Here is a 21,624-nt window from a genome sequence, read left to right on the forward strand (position 1 = left end):
TCTAGTTGATCCAGCTATCAACAGATCCATCCTCGAGGTCTGTGTACCAATCAAAAGCATTTCCTTTTAATAAGCGGACTAACTGCTTGACGAGGTAATCTCCATTAGTCCCAGCATTGTTGCATGTCTCAACAAAGTGCGCCACATGTTGCTTTGGATTGCCTTTGCCATCAGACTGTTGAAATTTTGGAGGATGATACCCAGCAAGCATCTTCAACATATTGATCCTAGAAGTGTACGCCTTTGCGTAGGTAAAGGAGGACTTGGAAGAGACTTCATATTTGTTTTTTATAGTCCCTTCAATGAACTAATTTAGTTGATTGATTGGAATCATCCCTTCCGAAGAGACTGGAATTTCCTTAGTGGATGCAACTTGTCGTGGGGGAGGATCAATCTCTTGAACTTCTGGGAGTTTGCCAGATGCATGGGTGGATTCTTCTTCCATCAAGATTCCCACCCTGTCTGTTAGCTTGTCAATTCTAGCATCTTGATTTTGCATGCATTTGGTCAAGCCAACGATTGCTTGCGTCAAGTTTGCCAACTGTCCTCCACAGATGAAGTGTTTGTCACCATGGCTTGCATGATTGTTGCGGACGATAGAGAGTAGCATGGATTGTCACACAGATTGATCCTTGATTGGCTCATGGTATGTGGTGTAAGTGGGGAGGATCTATCACTTGAAGCACCATCATCTTCCTTCACGGCAGAGTGCTTGGATCCGGAGAGGTCAAGCAAAGCAAGAGTTTTCCTGATCTTTTCAGCAACATCGCTTCTTCCTTCGGGTGCGTTTGTGGAAGATCTTGGTCCTTTTGAGGATGAAGATCCAAAAACAGGGGTAGATACGGACGGCACTTGGGGTGCTTGTTGTCCTAACGAGCTTGCTTTGCTCCTCGTAACTGGTCCAAAGCTTCCAAAGGTAACTTCGAGTATGTTTTCAACATCAGCATAGAACCTGGAATTAGCAGCCTTGGTGGAAGTTGAACTGGAGTTGGTTTTCTTTGAAGCCATTTCGATGTTCTTGAACTTTGGTGATTGAAAAGTTGAGATGAGAGGGAGAGATTGTCCCACCGGGCATGCCAGAATTTATAGACAATAAATTGCATCAAGAAAATAAAATCAAGCCCGAAAAATATTGCAACAATCGTAGTATTTTATTTTAAATATTTGAGTGTTACAATCTCTATGAATCCTCTAGTTCTTCTTTCCAATTGTTAAAAAATTCAAGGGCCTTTGAGCTTGATCTTAAATATGTAGTTGTTGCCACGAAAGATGATCTTAATCTTGAGCTTGAACTTGACCTTGATTTGTTCTTAGTTCTTGAGCTTGAACTTGATTGCTTGAAGCTTGAAACTTGTGGAGGAATTTGCAGTGTTTGATCCACGAGCTCTTTCTTGCTTGTTATAACTTCTGGTATCTTTTCTGGGTTATGAAGACCCCTATTTATAGTTGTGGAAGGGAGGAGTTGTGATAAGAACAAACTCTTTCCGACCAATCAAATTAAAGTGTGACATGACCGCATTTGATTAGCCAGAACATGTCACTTGCACACGTGGCTCGATTTCATTAGCTTTTTAATGTGACTTGGCATGCCTTGTCATTTTGACACGTAGCATGATCCTATTGGTTTTTCCATTTGACTTGGCGCACCACGTCATTTGACACGTGGCACCAAACTGGGCCTCTAGGAAGATGACATCTTGGGCTTAATGAAGTGGGCTCATCACTGCTAGCCCAATGGATTAAGACTTATTTATTTAATTTATATATATTGGACTTATATAATTAATTCAATTATATTTGCCCACAATATTTATTTGGACCAATATATCTTGAACTTTAAAATATAATTCAAATTATTTTATGGAATTCATTTTAATAAAATTTATACCTATACTGAAGATATTTTTAGATTAATAAAAATATATTTTCTCAGACAACTTAAACTACTAAACGATGCCCATATATTTCAACAAGATTTATAAGACTAATTATTGATGTTACACCTACATTAGGTCGGGCATTGGCATAAGTACTTGCGATTAGTTAGAGACTTATATCTCTATATATGTAGGGATAAGTTTGTACTAGTTTGGGATTCAGATGATGATAGAATTGGTTGACATCAAGTATATTTATATATTAGCACAACCTTCCTTAAGCAACAGTCCTTCCTCATTTAGAGGCGATCGACATTTCTTGGCCATACCGTACAGTCCCTGTTTTTTCATATCTAGACTTAAATGTTACGTAGTGGAGTACTATAAAGAGAAGGGAAAAAAAGGTGGAGATACTCATCAACAAGCTAAGGTTATAACTAGCTAAGCATAAATACTGATACTCACCAGATTTTGTACCATGCTTTCAATAGTCCATCTCATGGAATTGATCATAATGAAAGATCAGCTATACCCTGAGCTTATTCACATTTCAGTGCCAACTTGAATACTAGTACTAGTATCATTTTGGTACATTCTCCGCAAAAACACCAGATCAAGAACTTTCCGTGTTGATTTTGCATGTCACAAGCCCCCAAAAATTCAGCAAATTTGCAGACAAATATTTCTTGGTAAAAGCAGCAGAAGTTCTAAGTTTAACAAAGATTCACTGGAGTTCATGGACAGGATCTTACAAAGATCTGGCTTAGGAGATAAAACGTACATTTCTAAAGGATTGTTAACGGAGCCTCCGGATATGAGCAGGGAAGTTGCTCAAGAAGAAGTGGAGATGGGGATTTTCGGAACCATAGATGAGCTTCTTCTGAAAACTAGAGTTAAATGTGAGGAAATAGGTATATTGGTTTGTGTGTCTGGTGTCTTCAATATTATGCCATCATTGTCCAGTGTAATAGTGAAGCGTTACAGGCTCAGAGATGATATCCGCAGCTATAATATTACAGGAATGGGGTGCAGCGCTGGTCTTGTCGCCTTAGGACTTGTCCAAAATCTGTTCAAGGTTCTGCTCTCAACTGCTATAGTACATCGATCTTAGTACCCTTCTTCATCTTATATACTCTTTTTCTCTTGCAACTGGTAACTCTTTTTTGGATATATGTTAAAGTTGGAAAATAATTTGATAATTTTCCATTATTAATTAATGGCGTTCGGCCAAGCTGGAAAAATCAGTTTATTTTGAGAAGTGTTGTTTTTTCAAATGTGTTTTTTTCGAAAGTATTTTTGGTGAGAAACAGTTTGTGCCTGGCCAATTAATTTGAAAAGCACTTCTAAGCAGCAATTAGTGTTTGACCGACCTTTCAAAAATGCTTCTAAATGTATTTTTTTCAAAAGTACTTCTAGTAAGAAGCTACTTTTTTCTGCTTCTACTCATAAGCACTTTTTTCCTCTAAAAGTTTGGCCAAACACAGATACTGAAAAATCGTCTGGACCATACTGAAAATCAAATATTCTAACTCTTATACTTCTAATTTTGTCATTCTTCTTGGAACAACTTGGAGGTGTAAAAAATTTAAAAGTTACTGCAATCTCTTGAACACACAAGTACTCATCTATATTGGTTTCCCGATCAGTACTATATATCTAATTAATTCCTCCGTCTCAATTTACTTGTCATGCTTTCGTTTTTAGTCACTCTCAAAAACTTTTTATTTACTTTAAACTTTTTATTTATCCTTAATGAGATTATAACCATAAATATCTAAAACTTATTTTTAAACCACAAGTTCCAAAAGTTTTATTTATTTCTTTAATATTGTGCCTAGTCAAACATTGCACCTAAATTGAAAAGTAGGAAATATGAATTATTACAAATTAACTTTAAGAAAAACTTTAAAATTAGAAGAGTCGAATTAAATTCTTAGACCTTCAATTGATATTAGAAGTGTATTAGTCAATGCAAAATTGCAAACTCTCGGGGAAGTCATGTTCGGGGCGGATGTACATGAACCCATCCTTCTCTCCCTAAGTTATGTATAGCATTAATAATTTTCTGCTCAAATATTTAAATTAATATGGGTGAACTCAAGCTCAAGTGATCATTTTAGTGCACTGATAAAAGGTGAATCTTATACTTTTTAGTCAGGGGCTCGATCCCCGTATTCTTTTTTCTTTTAAATATATTTTAATCAATAAATAGGGTTAAATCTCCATACCCCTGTCGCTTTTTCTAATTAAACACACGTTTTCCTTTTTACTTTTTTTTTTCCTTCTCTTTCTATAGTCTTTGTTTTGACTTTTAACTTCCTAAATAAAAAATAACCCTTTCGGAAACTCGGATTTTCGGCGTTCATGTTTTTAAAATTTTGGATATGCAATAGCTTCATTTATCAATTTATAATAGATTTAACTTATGTAATCTGATTCTTCCGACCACTAATCATGAATAATTATGTACAATTATTTTTTAAGTAACGTAATATGTAATTAATTTTGTATATGAAAGTTAAACTCATCATAATGTATTATCGCGCAGGTGCATGATAATTCTTGTGCACTAGTAGTCACCACCGACAGCACTACAGGAAGCGTATACGAGGGCAATGATCGGTCAAAATTGCTAAGTAATTGCATATTCCGTGTCGGTGGGGTCGCTCTCCTCCTTTCCAACAAACCGTCCGATCAAACCACCTCCAAGTATGAGCTCATCCGCACCGTCCGTTCTCAAACCGCAGACAATGATCGATCCTACAACTGCATTTTCATGGAAGAAGATAAGGAAGGATATCGAGGAATCACAATTAACAAGGATCTTTTATACGCCGCAATAAAAACCATTCGATCAAACATATCCACTGTAGCTCCCCTAGTCCTTCCTCTATCTGAAAAATTCCGTTACTTGATGAACATTACAGTGCGACGCATCCGCACGGGAAGTAAAGTGGAGCCTTATAATCCTGATTTCTCCAAATCCATTAATCATTTCTTCCCACACGTCGGCGGAAAACCTGTACTGGATGACTTGCAGAGGAAATTGGGATTTAGCGATGAACAAATGGAAGCTTCTAGAATGACATTGTACAGGTTTGGTAACAGTTCCAGCAGTTCGATCTGGTACGAAGTGGCTTATGCGGAGGCGAAAGGTAGGGTTAAAAAGGGAGACGCATTGTGGCAGATTGCATTCGGGTCGGGTTTCAAGTGTAGCAGTGTGATTTGGAGGGCGACCCGATCCATTGACCGCAATGAGATGAATCCATGGCGCGATGAAATTGATGAGTTTCCCGTGGATGTTAGCGAGATCGAAGCGTTCCCGGACCTATTCGTTGCTTCCAAATAGGAAAAATCATTAGTATCTGTGAGTGCGTGCTAATTTTTTTCCTCGCAAAGTTCTTGTATGGAAAGGCCCAACTTTAATCTTACATTACGTTTGGATCATTGTTATCTATCGTTTTATGATGTATTGTATTGTATTGTACTGTATTATACTGTATCGTTTTATGGATACAATGTTTGAATAGATTGTATTTTTTGTTGTTATTAAATAACATTTTGTTGTTTGATTTGACAGTATCATACTGTACTGTAATTGATAAGTTCACTAAAATACCCCCAATTGTTTTAAATAAAATTTATCAAGAACTACTCATAAAGATAACTTAAGACAACCTCTTTCTACTAATTTATAATTAATTATGTAGCTTGAAAACAAGAGCAAAAACCTGGAAAAAAAGGTTAACTAATATTAGCAACAAAAAAATTAATTATAACGATGGAAAGAGACAAAAGATTTAACAGAGACTTGGATAATAAGAACGGGGCAAACCAACTCTAGAAAAGATGGAAGAAGATAAAGTAGGTCAATTAGGTTGGAGATTTGGAGTTAAAATAAAAAAAATAAAAAAATAGAATTATAGAGTAATAAGTAAGGGCATAATTGAAAAAGAAAATAGGAAACGATCCCACCACACCAAATCGGTTGTTTCATTAAATGAGGTTTTTGGTTGTTCCGGAACAATGGATTTAACAATACAATACATCCAATTTAAATAAACAATCAAAACAAACATTATTTTGGGATAACAATACACTACAGTACAATGGATAACAACCCTCCAAACAAGCTGTTAGACGCTAAACTAAAAAGGCACGAGCACGAGTTCAAGCCTAAGTCCCCGGCAAAATTATTTTTATTTGAGTAAAAATTGCCTACTTTTTGACTATGTGTTGTTTTACGTTAGATTGGACTGCGCGCATTTAAGCATGGATACTCTGATCTTATATTATCATTATGAACAATCCAATTCTAACTATCAAACTATTATTTAGGGTATTCATCTTGTTCCTTTTCCTATTACTATGGTTCCTTACTTTTCCTTCATATCAGTTTCTTTTGTTTTGTTGTTTTCAAGGCCAAAACAGAAAGCAACAAAGAAAATAAGGGGGGGGGGGGGGAGCGATGGGTAGGGGTGGGGTCAGGGGTGTGTGTTTCGATTGACTCAAAACAGCATATCAGTAATGTTTACCCAGAATTGGATAACAATTAAATTTATACGCGATTTTAATGATACATGATTTGATTCAACACAAATAATTAAGAATATTACGTAAATGAATTAAAGACGAAATAATCAATCAAACCAATTGCGATGTTATGGCCAAGCCTGAACTTAGATTTGAACAATGACCTCGCCCTCGATTGGACCCTCGGTTCGAGCCCAATCGTAAATGAAGAAACATGATAAATAAACAAGAACTCTATCAGTAGCTAAAAGGCAGAAAATAAACGTATTGCTTTGATTCGCGTGTTACAGTGTGTGTTACAAAAGAAAAACTTCCCCTTTATATAGTATGAGAGTTTCACCCCTAGTATAAGTCTTAAAAAGGTAAAAAAAATCATCCTTTCTCGTTAATGATTGATCCATAACCGACATCGAGCGGATCCGCGCCGTGATATATCACGGCCCCCTATTCGTCGTGTATAACCGTTCATTGTGTTTACCGAGGTCTTAGAACTCATTCTTGGCATAACCGATGACGAGCACATCGTTCACTCTTCCTGGATCTCGATATGAAGGGTCTCTATACTCGATTACAATCTCGTGCATCCGTACCCTTCTTCCGTTTGCTCACCGGAAAATCGGGGTAGACATTACCCCCGATTTTACCCGTACACAAGTAAAAACGTGAACATTGCAAACGGTGCATATCTCTTCGATGCCAAAAGTCTTCAAGCTTGTTTTTATTTGCCATTTCCCTCTGATCTTTACAGAGGAGGCCAATAAATTTTTGGAGTTCGTTTAAAGGTAGTATGTTTTTTTAGCTGGCATTGCTGGTCTTAAGTCCAGATGAAGAAGGGAGGTTGCAGTAGGCAGACAGTCAACATAAAACTATTTAATTTATGTTGAACTCCAATTTGAATTGAGGCGTAGTTATTTTTCTTATATAAATGTTACTTTCTATTCCAGAATGGATCAAAAGTTCCAACGCAGAAACTGGTGGTTTCATCGTTGTGTGGAAACAGACTAGGTTAAATGAAGAAACAGAACCTGAAGAGTCCACAAGATGATGGTTGTCATAAATTGGATAGGTGGTATTTGAAGACACAAGGACAATAGGGGCCATAAAAGGGTAACTTTCATGTAACCAAATGGTAAGGGGAAAAACAGGGTGGAAAAAGAGATGTGCAACTCCCCATTTGCGTTAAGTAGGTTGACACTGGTGTCGTCGTCGTGTGTAAAGGTATCTATGGAAGGTATAAAAGAAATAATCTTGAAGCAAGGAAATGAGGTGCTTACGAATTATGCATATTTGATTACGATCTGTGTCAAATGGTGAAGGGGTTTTGTACAAGAAAGTGCAGCATATATAAATTGGATTGAAGATGTTGGTGTTTCTATATTTGTGGAGAAAAAGGTCAGGCAGTGATTTGAGGTAATCCATTTGAAGTCAAAGATGGTGATTTTAGGAGTGCTAATCAGTTATTATATATTTCATGCCAATGATATGGTGGTTTTTCAGAAGATTAAAAGATACTTGAAGCAACTAAGTCAACTGTTTCTAAAGTTTTTTAAGTGTTTTGTAGTAGCTTGGAACTTTTCCTTGGAAGTCAATCAAAAGGTGCTCTCTAGATTCTCCCAACATTATAGATACAGAACCAAGATTCCAGTTTCCAACCCTGGCATTTCCTTGTTGTTGTTGTTGTTGCATTTCTTTATCTATAGAGAATGGAGAAACTTTTATGTAGGCATGTGCAGCTGAGAGTGCCTCGTTTCTTGCGGCGGAGCCGAGGATTCTATCCAAACTTGCTACATAAAACAATTTTGTACTACCTTTGCAACTATACTAAAAGCTTCCCTTAGGTCAAGGAGATTCAACGATTTATGTATATGTACAAACAGATATTGTTTTTACTCTATTTGCACAGTATAACTTTCGAACAAATTTGGTTGTCTCCTTCGGAGTATTCAAGAGTTGAAAATTTGAAGATATAATGTAGTCAAGCTACACTTGATAGAAGATAATGAACCTGTAGACATTAGAGTAATAAAATGCATTACATCAACTTGGATATCAAAATAACAAAAAGCTTGAGGTAAACATATAGAATTCAACTTGGGCTTTCTATACATATGGGCTTGCTGGCTTTAAATAGTGAGTGAAAATATCATATACTGTTCAGTCAAGCCACTTGAGTGATATTCCCATTTTCACAAGCTTAGCTCTACCAAAGAATTGATCTCTGGCCAAAAGTCTCACTTGCTTTAGATATGTACCTAAATTCACTACCCCTTGCTCAACTACTTTGTCTAATGAGTATATCAAGTCCTCTGTTGCCCTGTCTGCTGCTAGACATTCAAGTAGTACCTTTGAATTCTCATCACTGGCTTCAAATGCATCCTCAATTGGATGTTCTGAAAATGAACTTTGATCATTAACTCTTAACCAACTCGATACTTTATCCGCTTCGTCTGTCAAAATTTTCACCCTTTCCTTCAATTCTGATATTTCAGTTTCATGCTCATCAACTGAAATTTCTGCAATAATAGCCCTTCTAACCATTTGTTCTCTAAGTGTTGAAAGCTCCTCCACTTCTACATGTGTCTTAGACAGTAACTCAGTCATGTCATAATGAAGGGTGCACGAGAGTCGGTCCACAGCCTCCCTTTTAGAAGCTAGAGAAGGGTGAAAGGAATAAACACTAGGAGCTGAATAGTAAAAGGGATGATTATGTGAAAAGATCTTGATAAGGTTGTGCACAAGGTCTGAGAGGTTGCAGCCAGGGTACTTCCAATTTACTAGGTAAAATGAAGAAACAGAACCTGAAGAGTCCACATAAGGATGGTTGTCATAAATTGGATAACTAGTATTTAAAGACACAAGGACAATAGGGGCCATAAAAGGGTAACTTTCATGTAACCAAATGGTAAGAGGAATTGCGGGGGTTGAAGAAGAGACTTGCATTTCTCCATTTGCATTAAGTAAGTTCGCGGTGGTGCCATCGTCGTGTGTAAAGGTATCGATGGATGGTCTTAAAGAAGGATAATTTTGAAGCAAAGAAATGAGGTGCCTACGAATTATGCATATTTGATTAGGATCTGTGTAAGGTGGTGCAAAGGGTGGGCTTGTACAAGAAAGAGCTGCATCTATAAATTGGATTGAAGATGGAGGTGTTTCAAGATTTGTGGAGAATACTTCAGCCAGTGATTTGAGGTAATCCATCTGAGGTGAAGATGCTGATTTTGGGAATGGTGATCAGTCAGTATATAAAATGTTCTTGAGTCAATGAAGTCAATTGTCTATAAATTTTTTTAAGTGTTGTGTAATTGCTTGGAACTTTTCTTTGGATGTGAGCAAAGGTGTTGTATAGCTTCCATTCTGTCCAACTCGTGGAGTCAACGAGTTGCAAAATCTTACATAAATGCAAATGTTACATAAATAAGCAGATTAGTTGAATAAGATTGTAACTCAAGCATTTATAAAACCAAACTTGTTGACCAAATAGCTTGATCGACAAGTGTTGATCTCCCTTTTTCTCATTGTTTATTCTACATCTATGGAAAGGGAGTTAATTGGCATGGAAAAAAGGGAGGTGTATGGAGGAGACCAATGATATACTAGTAGTTATTTGACTAAATCAGAACAGAAAACAGAAATTGAAGTTAGGGTGGTTGCATAAAAGAAAGATCTATGGCATAAAAAAGTGGATAAATGCTGAATTGCTTTCTTATCTATCCGATTAAGTTTTGGTGGACATACTATTATCTCATGTTTGTGCTCGGTGATAATTACTTCTTGGTCCCATTTTATAAGATGTATTTGACTAGACATGGAGTTTAAAGTAGAAAAAAAAAACTTTTGAAATTTAGTTATAGATTATTTCATAAAGGTAAAATGAAAAATAAAGTTAAATTATTTCTAAATATAGAAAAATATCATTCTTTGAGATTAAAAAAAAAAAAGGCAAAGTACATTTCATCAATTGGGACAGAGCGAGTTACATGTATTCAGTGAAATAATTGAATTACGCGCATGTTAATTGGAACACTACCATTATAACAATTTATCTATGGCTAAAATTAAACTAAGTTGGAAAATCAGAAGCAGCAACCCACTTGCATCTTTCTTGTACGATTGTTTTTCTACTTATATTAGTATAATGATTTGGTCATAGTTGGCATTTTTATGGAGAACTAGCTTGCACACATGTAAAACGAGAATGAAAACTAAGTGCCATATTTTATCTCTATTATCAGAATATTTCATAAATAAAAACATTGTATATGGGTAAAATCGGTCTCATGATATACCCCAGTCTCTGACATGATAAGACAAGCTCGAAATATGATAACAAGGGGCCGAAACCGAGGTAAAGGTCTCATTGATTCGGAGTTCGGGACCATGACGCCCACCCTCGAGAATATCGGGGTCATGGTTCGAGATCGGTCCTGGCCTTGAATGACTTCGAAGAACATTTTCAAGCAATCGAGCACAACCAACAGAAAGCCGTAATATCCGTGACCGGCCAGATATCACGGCGGGGATCTCGGCACGTATCGATGGGAACTGACAATCAGTTAATCAGATGATTTTTACCTTTCTATAGGTGGGGAGTTCTTGGAGGGAAGGATGCCGAGGGTCTATTTGGAAACAGCCTCTCTACCCCAGGGTAGGGGTAAGGTCTGCGCACACACTATCCTCCCCAGACCCCACTAGTGGAATTATACTGGGTGGTTGTTATTGTTGTTGTATAGAATTGTACCTAGGGTGGGACTTTCCTACTATATAAAGGGGGTCTGATAATTCACAACACACGTTGTAACACGCTTTCCAAGGCAGTATATTATTATTTCTCTCTGTCATTAGCTCTTATCTTGTTCATCAATGCTGGTCACCGTAAGCCCGGATCGAGGGGAAAGATTCCACTAAGGCCGAAATTATCCCATGTGTGTGGTTTGAATTTTTTTTCGTCTTTACTTGTTTAATCTAAACCAATTTATTGCTTTGTGTCAAATTAATCTTTGTATCCTTAAAACCACTTACAAATTCAATTGCCATCCGATTTGAGGGTAAACATTTTGGCGCCCACCGTGGGGCTAAGGATAATAGTGGTTATTTGATATAAACTTCTATAACACACCCTATTTTACACTTGTTCTTTGGAGTATCTTTGATTTCAGGTTAAAGTTTGAAATGTATAACTCCCAGGCTGCCCCTCTAAACGTGGATGTTGAATTCGACCACCATGGCGAGAATAACAATGTGGCACCAGGTAACAAGGTGCCCCCCGTTGACCTTAACGGAGTTCCAGTTGCAGACCCGATCGACGCTAGCTCGCATGTGGCCATTAATACAAATTTTCCTACTGATCCTAAGAACAGCATCCACGGAGAAGTCCGATTGGTTGCACAAAATACACACGGCAGCGATGATGATAGGATCAAATTGCGGGTGATATTCGAAATGTTACAGGCCCAATAGGCAGCAATAGCCCAGCTCCAGGACCAAAGCCGCGCCCCAAGCAGGATTGAGCCCGAGCCGTCGCAGGAAGTCAACCGCAGAAATGAACGGGTACGGAAAGGCCGAATGAAAATGAGTCGGGGGCCAACCCCGAGATCATAAAAATGCTCGAGGAGATGACAAAACGGGTAGAATCAGGAGAGAAGAAAATCGAAGCCAATAACAAAAAAGTGGAAACCTACAATTCCAGAGTCGACCAAATACCAGGAGCACCGCCGATATTAAAAGGTGTGGATTCCAAGAAGTTTGTTCAAAAACCTTTCCCGCCGAGCGAAGCACCGAAACCTATCCCTAAGAAGTTCCGCATGCCTAAGATTCCTAGGTAAACAGGAACGACCGACCCAAATCAGCATGTGACCTCCTACACATGCGCCATAAAAGGGAATGACTTGGAAGATGACGAGATCCGGTCTGTCCTGCTGAAAACGATCGGGGAAACTCTGTCAATAGTAGCTATGATATGGTATCACAACCTACCTCCTAATTCTATTGACTCATTTGCTATGCTTGCAGATTCCTTCGTGAAAGCACACGCTGGGGCTATCAAGATCGAGACTTGAAAGTCAGACCTTTTCAAAGTGAAACAGAGGGAGAATGAGATTCTTAGAGAATTCGTGTCCCGGTTTCAAATGGAATGGGTGGACCTGCCTCCTGTCACGGATGATTGGTCCGTTCAGGACTTCACCCAGGGACTCAATGTTCGAAGCTCGTTGGCCTCACAACAGTTGAAAAAAAAATCTGGTAGAGTATCCAGCTGCTACTTGGGCCAACGTGCAAAACCGGTATCAATCAAAAATCAGGGTCGAAGATGATCAACTTGGGGCCCCTTCCGGGTTCGTTTATCCCGTTAGAGCCGTCGACATGGTCAAGAGAGACATTGAATGTGAACCAAGATCAAGCAAGGATCGTTATCAACCGTACAACGAGGACCGAATAGGTAACGGGTATGGGCGAAGCCCTGTGAGAAATAAGAGGAGGAGTGATCGAGGTTAAAACAACCGGGGGACTCATGAGTAAAAATAGTTTTGACAGGCCCATCGGGCCTAATGAAGCGCCCAGATTATTGGAATTCAACATTAACGCCGACGCCGTTGACATCGTGTCTACCATCAGACGCATCAAAGATGCCAAATGGCCCCTACCTCTACAGTCCGATCCAGCCCCAAGGGATCCTAATCTTATGTGCAAATATCATGGCACTCACGACCACAAAATAAAGGATTGTCGATAATTAAGAGAGGAAGTAGCTCGATTATTCAATAACGAACATCTCCGAGAGTTCCTGATCGACCGAGCCAAGAATCATTTCAGGAATAGATATGCTAATAAACAAGTCAAGCAGGAAGAACCTCAGCATGTCATTAACATGATCATCGGTGGGGTAGACATTCCGCATGGGCGGATGTTAAAGCGCACCAAAGTATCCATCACAAGGGAAAAATGGACTCAGGATTATGTGCCCGAAGGAACCTTGTCTTTCAACAACGAAGACGCAGAAGGGATTGTGCAGCCCCACAAAGATGCATTGGTAATATCCGTTTTCATAAATAAATCTTGAGTTAAGCGTGTGTTAATTGATCCAGGTATCTCGGCCAACATCATTAGATCGAGGGTCGTGGAACAACTCAGTCTACAAGATCAAATATTGCCTGCAGTCCGAGTTCTAAACGGATTTAATATGGCATATGAAACCACCAAAGGGGAGATAACATTACCGGTGAACACTGGCGGGACCATCCAGGAAGTCAACTTCTATGTAATCGAAGGCGATATGAGGTACAACGTCCTGTTAGGGAGGCCATGGATCTACAACATGAGGGAAGTACCCTTGACTCTGCACCAAGTGTTAAAATTCCCAATGCCAGGAGGGACTAAAACAATCTACGGAGAACAACCAGCCGTAAAGAAAATTTTTGTGGTCGAAGAGGTGATTCCGATATCCACACTTACACCGACAAAAGATCCGAACTCGGTCGCCTAGGAAGGAACCAAATAGCAATCAGCGACACTGGTCTTGACTGAACCGGAGAAGCAGGGGACATGTAAGGACGACGACCACGGGGTCCCCAGGTCCTTCATAATTCCCGATGATTTTGATGCCACCAAGTCAACGGTCGAGAAACTAGAGCAAGTCGTACTAATCGAGCATTTGCCCGATCATAAGGTATACCTGGGCGTGGGGTTAAGTCCCAAGCTCAGGAAAAAACTCATTCAATTTCTTATAGCTAACGCAGATTGTTTCACTTGGTCCCACCTTGACATGATAGGGATCCCCCCGGAAATTACCACTCACAAGCTGAGCCATGGACCCGAAGTTTCATCCGATCAAACAAAAAAGAAGACCTCATCAAACATGTATTTATCAAAGATGAGGTATCTAAACTCCTTAAAATAGGATCAATTCGGGAGGTTAAATACCCAGATTGGTTAGCAAACGTGGTGGTAGTCCCTAAAAAGGGAATAAATTAAGAATGTGTGTAGATTATAAAGATTTGAATAACGCATGCCCCAAGGACTCTATCCCTTTGCCTAACATCGATAGCATGATCGATGCGACGGCCGGCCACAAGATCCTCAGTTTTCGTGACGCCTATCCTAGGTATAACCAAATTCGGATGGACCTGGGCGACCAGAAACAAAGTCCTTCATCACTAAGTTCGGTACCTACTGCAATAACGTAATGCCATTCGGACTAAAAAATGCCGGTGCCACTTACCAACGCCTAGTAAATCGGATTGTCGAAGAATAAATAGGAAAATCAATGGAGGTTTACATTGACGACATGTTAGTTAAGTTCCTGCGAGCAGAGGACCATTTAAAATATTTGCAGGAAACCTTCAACATATTGAAGAAGTACAACATGAATCTGAATCCGGAGAAATGCGCGTTCGAAGTCGGGTCTGAGAAATTTCTTAGATTCATGGTATCCAATCGGGGGATCGAGATTAACCCCGATAAGATCAAGTCCATTAAAGACATCATTGTTGTGGACAACATCAAAGCCGTTCGAAGGTTAACTGATCGCATAGCCGCCTTGGGTCGATTCATCTCAAAATCCTCCGACAAGAGCCATCGGTTCTTCTCACTATTGAAGAAGAAGAATAACTTCTCATGGACTCCGGAGTGCCAAAAAGCCTTGGAGGAACTCAAATGGTACCTCTCGAGCCCACCTTTTCTTCCCACTTCGAAGGCAGATGAATAGTTGTACCTATACTTGGCAGTATCCGAGGTGGCGGTAAGTGGAGTCCTGGTCCGGGAAGAAGAAGGTACATAATTTCCTATCTATTATGTTAGCAGGACTCTAGGCGAGGCCAAAACTAGGTATCCTCACCTAGAAAAATTGGCGCTCGCTTTCCTAAGCGCCTCTAGGAAGCTAAAACCTTACTTCAATGCCACCCTATATATGTTGTAACTACTTACCCATTGAGGAACATAATGCATATACCCAAACTCTCAGAACGACTGGCCAAATGGGTCGTGGAAATAAACGGGTACGATATCGAATATCGACCCTGGACCGGTATAAAATCTCAAATTTTGGCCGACTTTACGCCGAACATAGTACCCAAGGTCAAAAGAGAATTGTTGTTGAACTCGGGGACTTTCTCTGGAATCTGGACCCTCTTTAGAGAATGTGCCTCGAACGCAAATGGGTCTGGACTTGGCATCAAATTGAAGCCACAATCGGGTAATATAGTTAGACAATCTATTAGGACTGTAAAATTGACTAACAACGACGCAGAGTATGAGGCCATGACTGCAGGTCTCGAACTGGCCAAAAGCTTAGGGGCAGAGGTCATCGAAGCTAAGCGCGACTCCCTCCTTGTGGCGAACCAAGTTAATGGGACGTTCGAAGTCAAGCAGGAATGAATGCAGAGATACCTGGATAAATTATAGGTAACGTTACATCGGTTCAAGGAGTGGACCCTACAACATGTGCCTCGAGATCAAAACAGCGAGGCCGATGCTCTCGCTAACTTGGGATCGTCGGTCGACGACGATGAGTTCAACTTGGGGGAGGTAGTACAACTCATGAGATCGGTAGTGGAAGAAGGTCACGCCGAGATAAACTCAACAAGCCTAACTTGGGGCTGGAGAAAACGTATATAGAGTATCTGAAGACCGAAAAACTGCCCTTAGATCCTAAGGAGTCGAGGGCTCTGCGTACGAAGGCAACCTGGTTCAACTTGTCCGAAGACAGTACCCTGTTCTGGAGAATGTTTGATGGCCCACTCGCAATATGCCTAGGGCCAGGAGATACCGAGTATGTTCTGAGGGAAGTCCACGAAGGCACCTGTGATCATTCGGGCGCCGAATCATTAATTCGGAAAATAATCAGAGCCGACTACTACTGGATCGACATGGAAAAGGACGCGAAGGAGTTCGTACAAAAATGTGATGGATGTCAAAGGCATGCTCTGATGATTCACCAGCCTGGGAAGCTGTTGCATTCGATCTTGTCTCCCTAGCCATTCATGAAATGGGGAATGGACATCGTCGGCCCCCTTCCATAGGTACCCGGTAAGGCTAAATTTATATTGTTTATAACTGACCATTTTTCTAAATGGGTGGAATCCCAGGCATTAGAGAAAATCAGGGAGAAGGAAGTCATTGATCTCATCTGGGACCACATAATATGCTGGTTCGGAATCCCGGCTAAGATCATGTGCGACAATGGGAAGCTGTTCGTTGGCAGCAAAGTAAGCAAGTTTTTCGAAGACCATAAGATCAAAAAGATCATGTCAACACCCTACCATCCTAGTGGAAACGGGCAAGCGGAGTCCACGAACAAAACCATACTCCAAAACCTCAAAAAGAGGTTGACCGATGCCAAGGGCAAATGGAAGAAAATCTTGCTCGAAGTACTATGTGCATATCGGACGACCTCGAAGCAAGAATCGAGGCCACCCCGTTCTCGTTAGTTTACGGCGCCGAGGCTCTGATACCGGTCGAATTAGGAGAACCGAGTTTCATGTTTCGATATGCGACAAAAGAATCAAATGACGATGCCATGAATACGAGCCTTGAACTGTTAGACGAAAGGCGTCCAGTTGGCCACCCAAAAACAACGGATCGAAAGGTATTACTATCGAAGAGACAACCTTCGACACTTCATATTCGGGGATTTGGTGTTAAGGAATGTCACACTAAGCACCCGGAACCCAAATGAGGGGAAATTGGGGCCGAATATCGAGATTACCGGAAAAGGATCGTACAAACTCGTAACAGTGAACGGTGAGCGACTACCAAACAACTGGAACGTAAATCACTTGAAACGATACTACTGCGAAGGTACGACCCCATTCATTTTCTTTTATTTACATGATTGGACTAACATTTGCAGGTGATATTCAAGGAACGATGCAACTTTTAGGCCTGAAAGGACGCGTTGCACTCTTTTGCCCTTGAACCGGGTTTGTCCCAAATGGGTTTTTTGGCAAGGTTTTAACTAGGAAATAGTAGACCGTGCTAACATAGAATCGAAAACCGGTTATGAATTGATGTCAAGGATCACATTAACAGTATCCGAGGCTTCTCTATGATCGGCCTCGAACACTGGGGGGCATCACCCTTGGATAATGATTTTAGCATGAAAAGAAACTATGTGCTCGAATAGTCTAGGCTCGATCGATAGGATTTATCGTAAAGGACAAACGGTCAAATGAACCGTGCCCACATAGACCGCCAGAGCCATGACACAAAGCTTGTACACATGTGTAACCTTGTATATTATGCACAGAAATGAAAGGAAGTTTTTACCTTGCGGATAAATATCTGCCCCTTAAATAATTTTCATTCTTCCATTTGGTCCCCTAAAGACATAAAGCCCAAGGGCCACCTTACTCAGGGACAATCATCCAAGGCAGATTCAGACGGCTCGGGATAGGGAAGCCCGGGGCATAAAGCCTATTAGGTAGTGCCCGAACTTTAAAGGCTACGGCCATCCCCATTTTGGAACAGTTGTCTTGGGTAAGCCCGGATGACTCGGGGTAACAAACCCTTTGGTCAACACCTGAACTAAAAAGGCTACGACCATTCTAGAACGGCTCGGAGACGTACGAGACCCGTAACCAAAATATAAGGCCTTCAAAATTTCTAAACATTTAAAAGGCTACCCTCGAAAAATTATAATTTAAAATATTCTATGTACTTTAGGGAAAGCTACCGGTCATACCAAGCCCCCCACGAGTCTTAAGCAAAATAATATCAGGAACGAGGCCTATTCGAACCTCCAAACAAGACCTAATTATTACGTGCTAAGGCATTCGATATCTTTGCAATCAAAAAGAAAAAGCAAAAATGCTTGAAATTTTTTAAAGGAAAAAAGCCTTATATATATATTAAATTTTTTTTAAAAAGGCCAAATGGCCTCGACAAAGATTTTTACAAAGGCCAAATGGCCTTGACAAAAAAAAATATAAAGCAAAAACAACTGCAAAGGCATCTAAGCAGCCTGGTCCGGGCCGGAGCCCGCCTCATCACCGAGACCATCGGGGTCTTCTCTGCCCTAGGATCCTTCGGAACCCTCGGAGTCTTCTTCGTCCTCGGGTATACCAACTTCTTGGCCTCGGCCGCAGCCTCGAGCCCCTTAGCCCTTTCTATCACGACCGATAAATCAAAACCCAGAGCATGAACTTCCCCGAGGGCCTCCCTCGGGACTACCGCTTCTCATACTCAATAATGTCGTTCAAGCAGTTCTAGGCTGCCTTGGCATCGGCTCTATACTGGGCCACCATCTCGTCGGCATCGACCTTGGTTATTTCAGCCTCCGACTTGGCCGCTGTAAGTTCCTTGGCGAGGGTCTCCCAACCGGCAACAACCGAGCTCAGTTGAGACTGGATCTCCTCGATTTTCTGGGACCGTGCCTTAGCCTTTTCCCTCATCGCTCGAAGTTGGGCCTCCGCTGAGGCCAATTGCGCTTGGGTAGTTTCCTTTTTCGAGGCCAAGCAGTCCATTTTACCTTTTTACTCTTCGGCCTCGACCTTAGTTACGTCCATCTCGGCTCGGAGCTGGTCGATCCGATCAATCTTCTGTTGGACTTGCGGGTTCTAACTATTAGTCACCATGTCTAGCTCATCGTCACTAACTTCAAAGATTTTTACCTGTTCCACCAGGTCGGCGCGTTCTTTCTGAGCCGCGTCCAACTCTCTAAGACTCATAGCCTCTCTTTCACGTTGCTCGCTGAGAAGTTTGTACATGTCTCTCTTCCCAGTGAGCTATTTGGCTTAAGCCTCAAATTGGCTCAGCTCATCTCGGTATCGGAGGAAGGTCTCGTGGTGAAGCACCAAGGCCTACAAATATGAGAAGAAAAATCAAGATCACCAATAGCCAAAGCTCAGAAATGAAAAGGTTTGGTAGCACCTTACCCGGTTCAGCGCCTGTTGTGCTTCGTTGTACAGGCATGGAGAATCCACCTCGTTCATTTTTGCCTGGTCTTCTTCGGTCACCAGACACTAAAGGTAACTAGCTATCCCTACGGGTGCGAAAAGAACCCGGGCATCCTCCGGAATAATGATGATAATTGACCGCTTTTGACTAGGATCCGCACTCGGGGCAGGTAATCGATTGACCAGTCTCGGGCTCGAATTAGACATACCTGCCCCTAAGGACGAACTTTTCCTCGGTACTTCTAAGTCACCTAATTCGGTAGTGTCCTCCGTGGCGGTGGAGTCCACGCCATCAAAAAAGCTTTGGAAGGGATCGTCCGCTTTATGGACCCCCTCATTCGATCGCTCCTTCGTTGTTTGAGCTTCACCAAACATCGATTCCGGGAACGAAGCCGATCTCGTTATTTCAATGACATCGGGCGGGGCAGAACCGGCATCTTGAGGGTTCTCGATCCTCACTGCTGCATCGGCCTCACGAACTTGAGGGGGATTGGCCTCTGTTGTTCCTCCTCGGTTGTTACCCGTTCCTCGAGCGTAGACGGTCCATGGGCCAGAAAGGGATCGTCCTCCTCGAGCTCTTCCCTGTACTGGAGGAGTGAATCCGAGTCAAGCACTCGGGAGCTGGTGCTCTCCTTTTTCTCTGAGCTCGGGAAACTCGGAGTCCTCTTTCTTTTCTTCTCTCCAGTCCGCCTCGGAGTAGGTGACTCAACAGGCAAGTCCTCACCACCAAATAGAGGCCTAAGCTCGACATCCTTAGGCAAGCCTGCAAAAGTAAAGGAAATAAGGACTTGATGCTAAAGGGAGAAACCTAACGCAACCTACTCAGGAAGGAAATCTTACCATGGGAACGGGCCTCCTACCGACCCTTCGAGAGTTTGTGCCACGAGCGCTCTGAATAGGGCATCTGTGAAATGATACCCCCGACCCACTCCTTGAGGCGAAGGACAACATTTGGGACCCGAGTGACTGCTGCACCACCACGAGTACCAGTGAGGAAAAGAGAAGTAAACATAAAATTAAACATTCGAAGGAAAGATCTACTTACGTGACGTATTCCACTTCTCGGGGAATAGCCCGCATTCAGCCGGAGTCAAGTCCGAAGTCCTTCTCAGACAAAACAGCCTTGCTAGCCTCAATCCCGGTGTTCATCGATACTTGAGAACGAGCTTTACTCGCCCGGTGCACGAGCTTTATCAGCCCCCCTCGGAATATTCGGAGACTGTACAAATGAAGCAGGTGATCCATAGTGAACCGGCAGGAGTCAATTTTGCTCACAAAAAAATCGAAGGAGGATCACAATCCTCCACATTGAAGGATGAGTCTGACCGAGGCATACCTCGTATCTCTTATAGAAGTCTATGATGACCGGGTCCACTAGTCCCAATGTAAAAGGATAAGTGTAAACACTCAGATATCCCTCGACATGGGTGGTAATGGCCTTTTTGGGGTCGGGGACCACTATGTTTTTATCGGCCCAGTTGCAGTCATTTCGGACCTTAGGGAGGACCTCTTCTGTAATCGAGCAGATGTACCTCGAGACCTCCCTACACCGACCCTACACGGAGGAAGGCTTTTAAACCTTGAAATCATCATTGACTGATCATTCCCCGGCGATGAACATGTTCAAGGGGGTTCGGGTACTGGTTCATCAACAACCACACCTGGAGCAGTGTCCTCGACCTCAGTGGCCGACCCCGAAGTAGAAGGAGCTTCTTTCTGAGGAACGGTTTAGGAAGTTTTTGCCATTCCTTTAGAAAGTGTAAAATGAAGTAAAATCTGGAAAAGATGAAGAAGGAAAGGAAGTTGAAGGATTGGACTTGTTGGCTTGAGAAAAAGATGGGCAAAATTCTTGCAAAGGACCTTGAGTAACGGGGTAAAAGTGCTAAAGAGTATTGAAATCCTAAGGATACGAGGGTAGAAGGTTTGATGTAAAGTGAAAATGAACAAAGGAGGTGGTATTTATAAGAACTCGGCGATGTTTCACATCCAGGGATAGTCGACCGACGGCTGTCATGCATTTAATGCCATTGTGACGTGACTGGAGAGAAGCTTCGGATATTTTGTTGTTTCTGTCACGATGTATCGAAGTAGGAATCGGGAGCTCATGTCGTTTCTCGTCGTTTACTCTTTGAGAAACGAGGGGACTATTTGTATATGGGTAAAACCGGTCTTGTGATATACCCCTCTCCGATGTGATAAGCCAAGCTCGAGATATGATAACAAAGGGCTGAAACCGAGGTAAAGGTCTCATCGATTCGGAGTCCGGGACCATGACTCCCACCCTCGAGAATATTGGGGTCATGGTTCGGGATCGGTCCCGGCCTTGAATG

At 41.5% G+C, this 21,624-nt stretch overlaps 2 protein-coding genes across 2 annotated transcripts; one reads left to right on the forward strand and one right to left on the reverse strand.

The window, feature by feature from the left end:
* The first annotated feature begins 2,613 nt into the window (after positions 1–2,613).
* Positions 2,614–5,226, forward strand: LOC109244559 (3-ketoacyl-CoA synthase 20-like). Its single transcript, XM_019411669.1, has 2 exons — positions 2,614–2,952; positions 4,426–5,226. The coding sequence occupies exons 1-2, from the start codon at positions 2,614–2,616 to the stop codon at positions 5,224–5,226; spliced, it is 1,140 nt and encodes a 379-aa protein (XP_019267214.1).
* Positions 5,227–8,564: 3,338 nt separating this feature from the next.
* Positions 8,565–11,444, reverse strand: LOC109244560 (protein ELC-like). The gene is made up of 3 exons (XM_019411670.1): positions 11,430–11,444; positions 10,697–10,952; positions 8,565–9,622 (listed from the first exon to the last, which is right to left on the reverse strand). Exons 1-3 carry the CDS (start codon positions 11,442–11,444, stop codon positions 8,565–8,567), a joined length of 1,329 nt encoding a protein of 442 aa, XP_019267215.1.
* Between the last annotated feature and the right edge of the window lie 10,180 nt (positions 11,445–21,624).

The sequence above is a fragment of the Nicotiana attenuata genome, unplaced genomic scaffold (genome assembly GCF_001879085.1).
Source record: "Nicotiana attenuata strain UT unplaced genomic scaffold, NIATTr2, whole genome shotgun sequence".
In the NCBI taxonomy this organism is placed as follows: Eukaryota; Viridiplantae; Streptophyta; class Magnoliopsida; order Solanales; family Solanaceae; genus Nicotiana; species Nicotiana attenuata.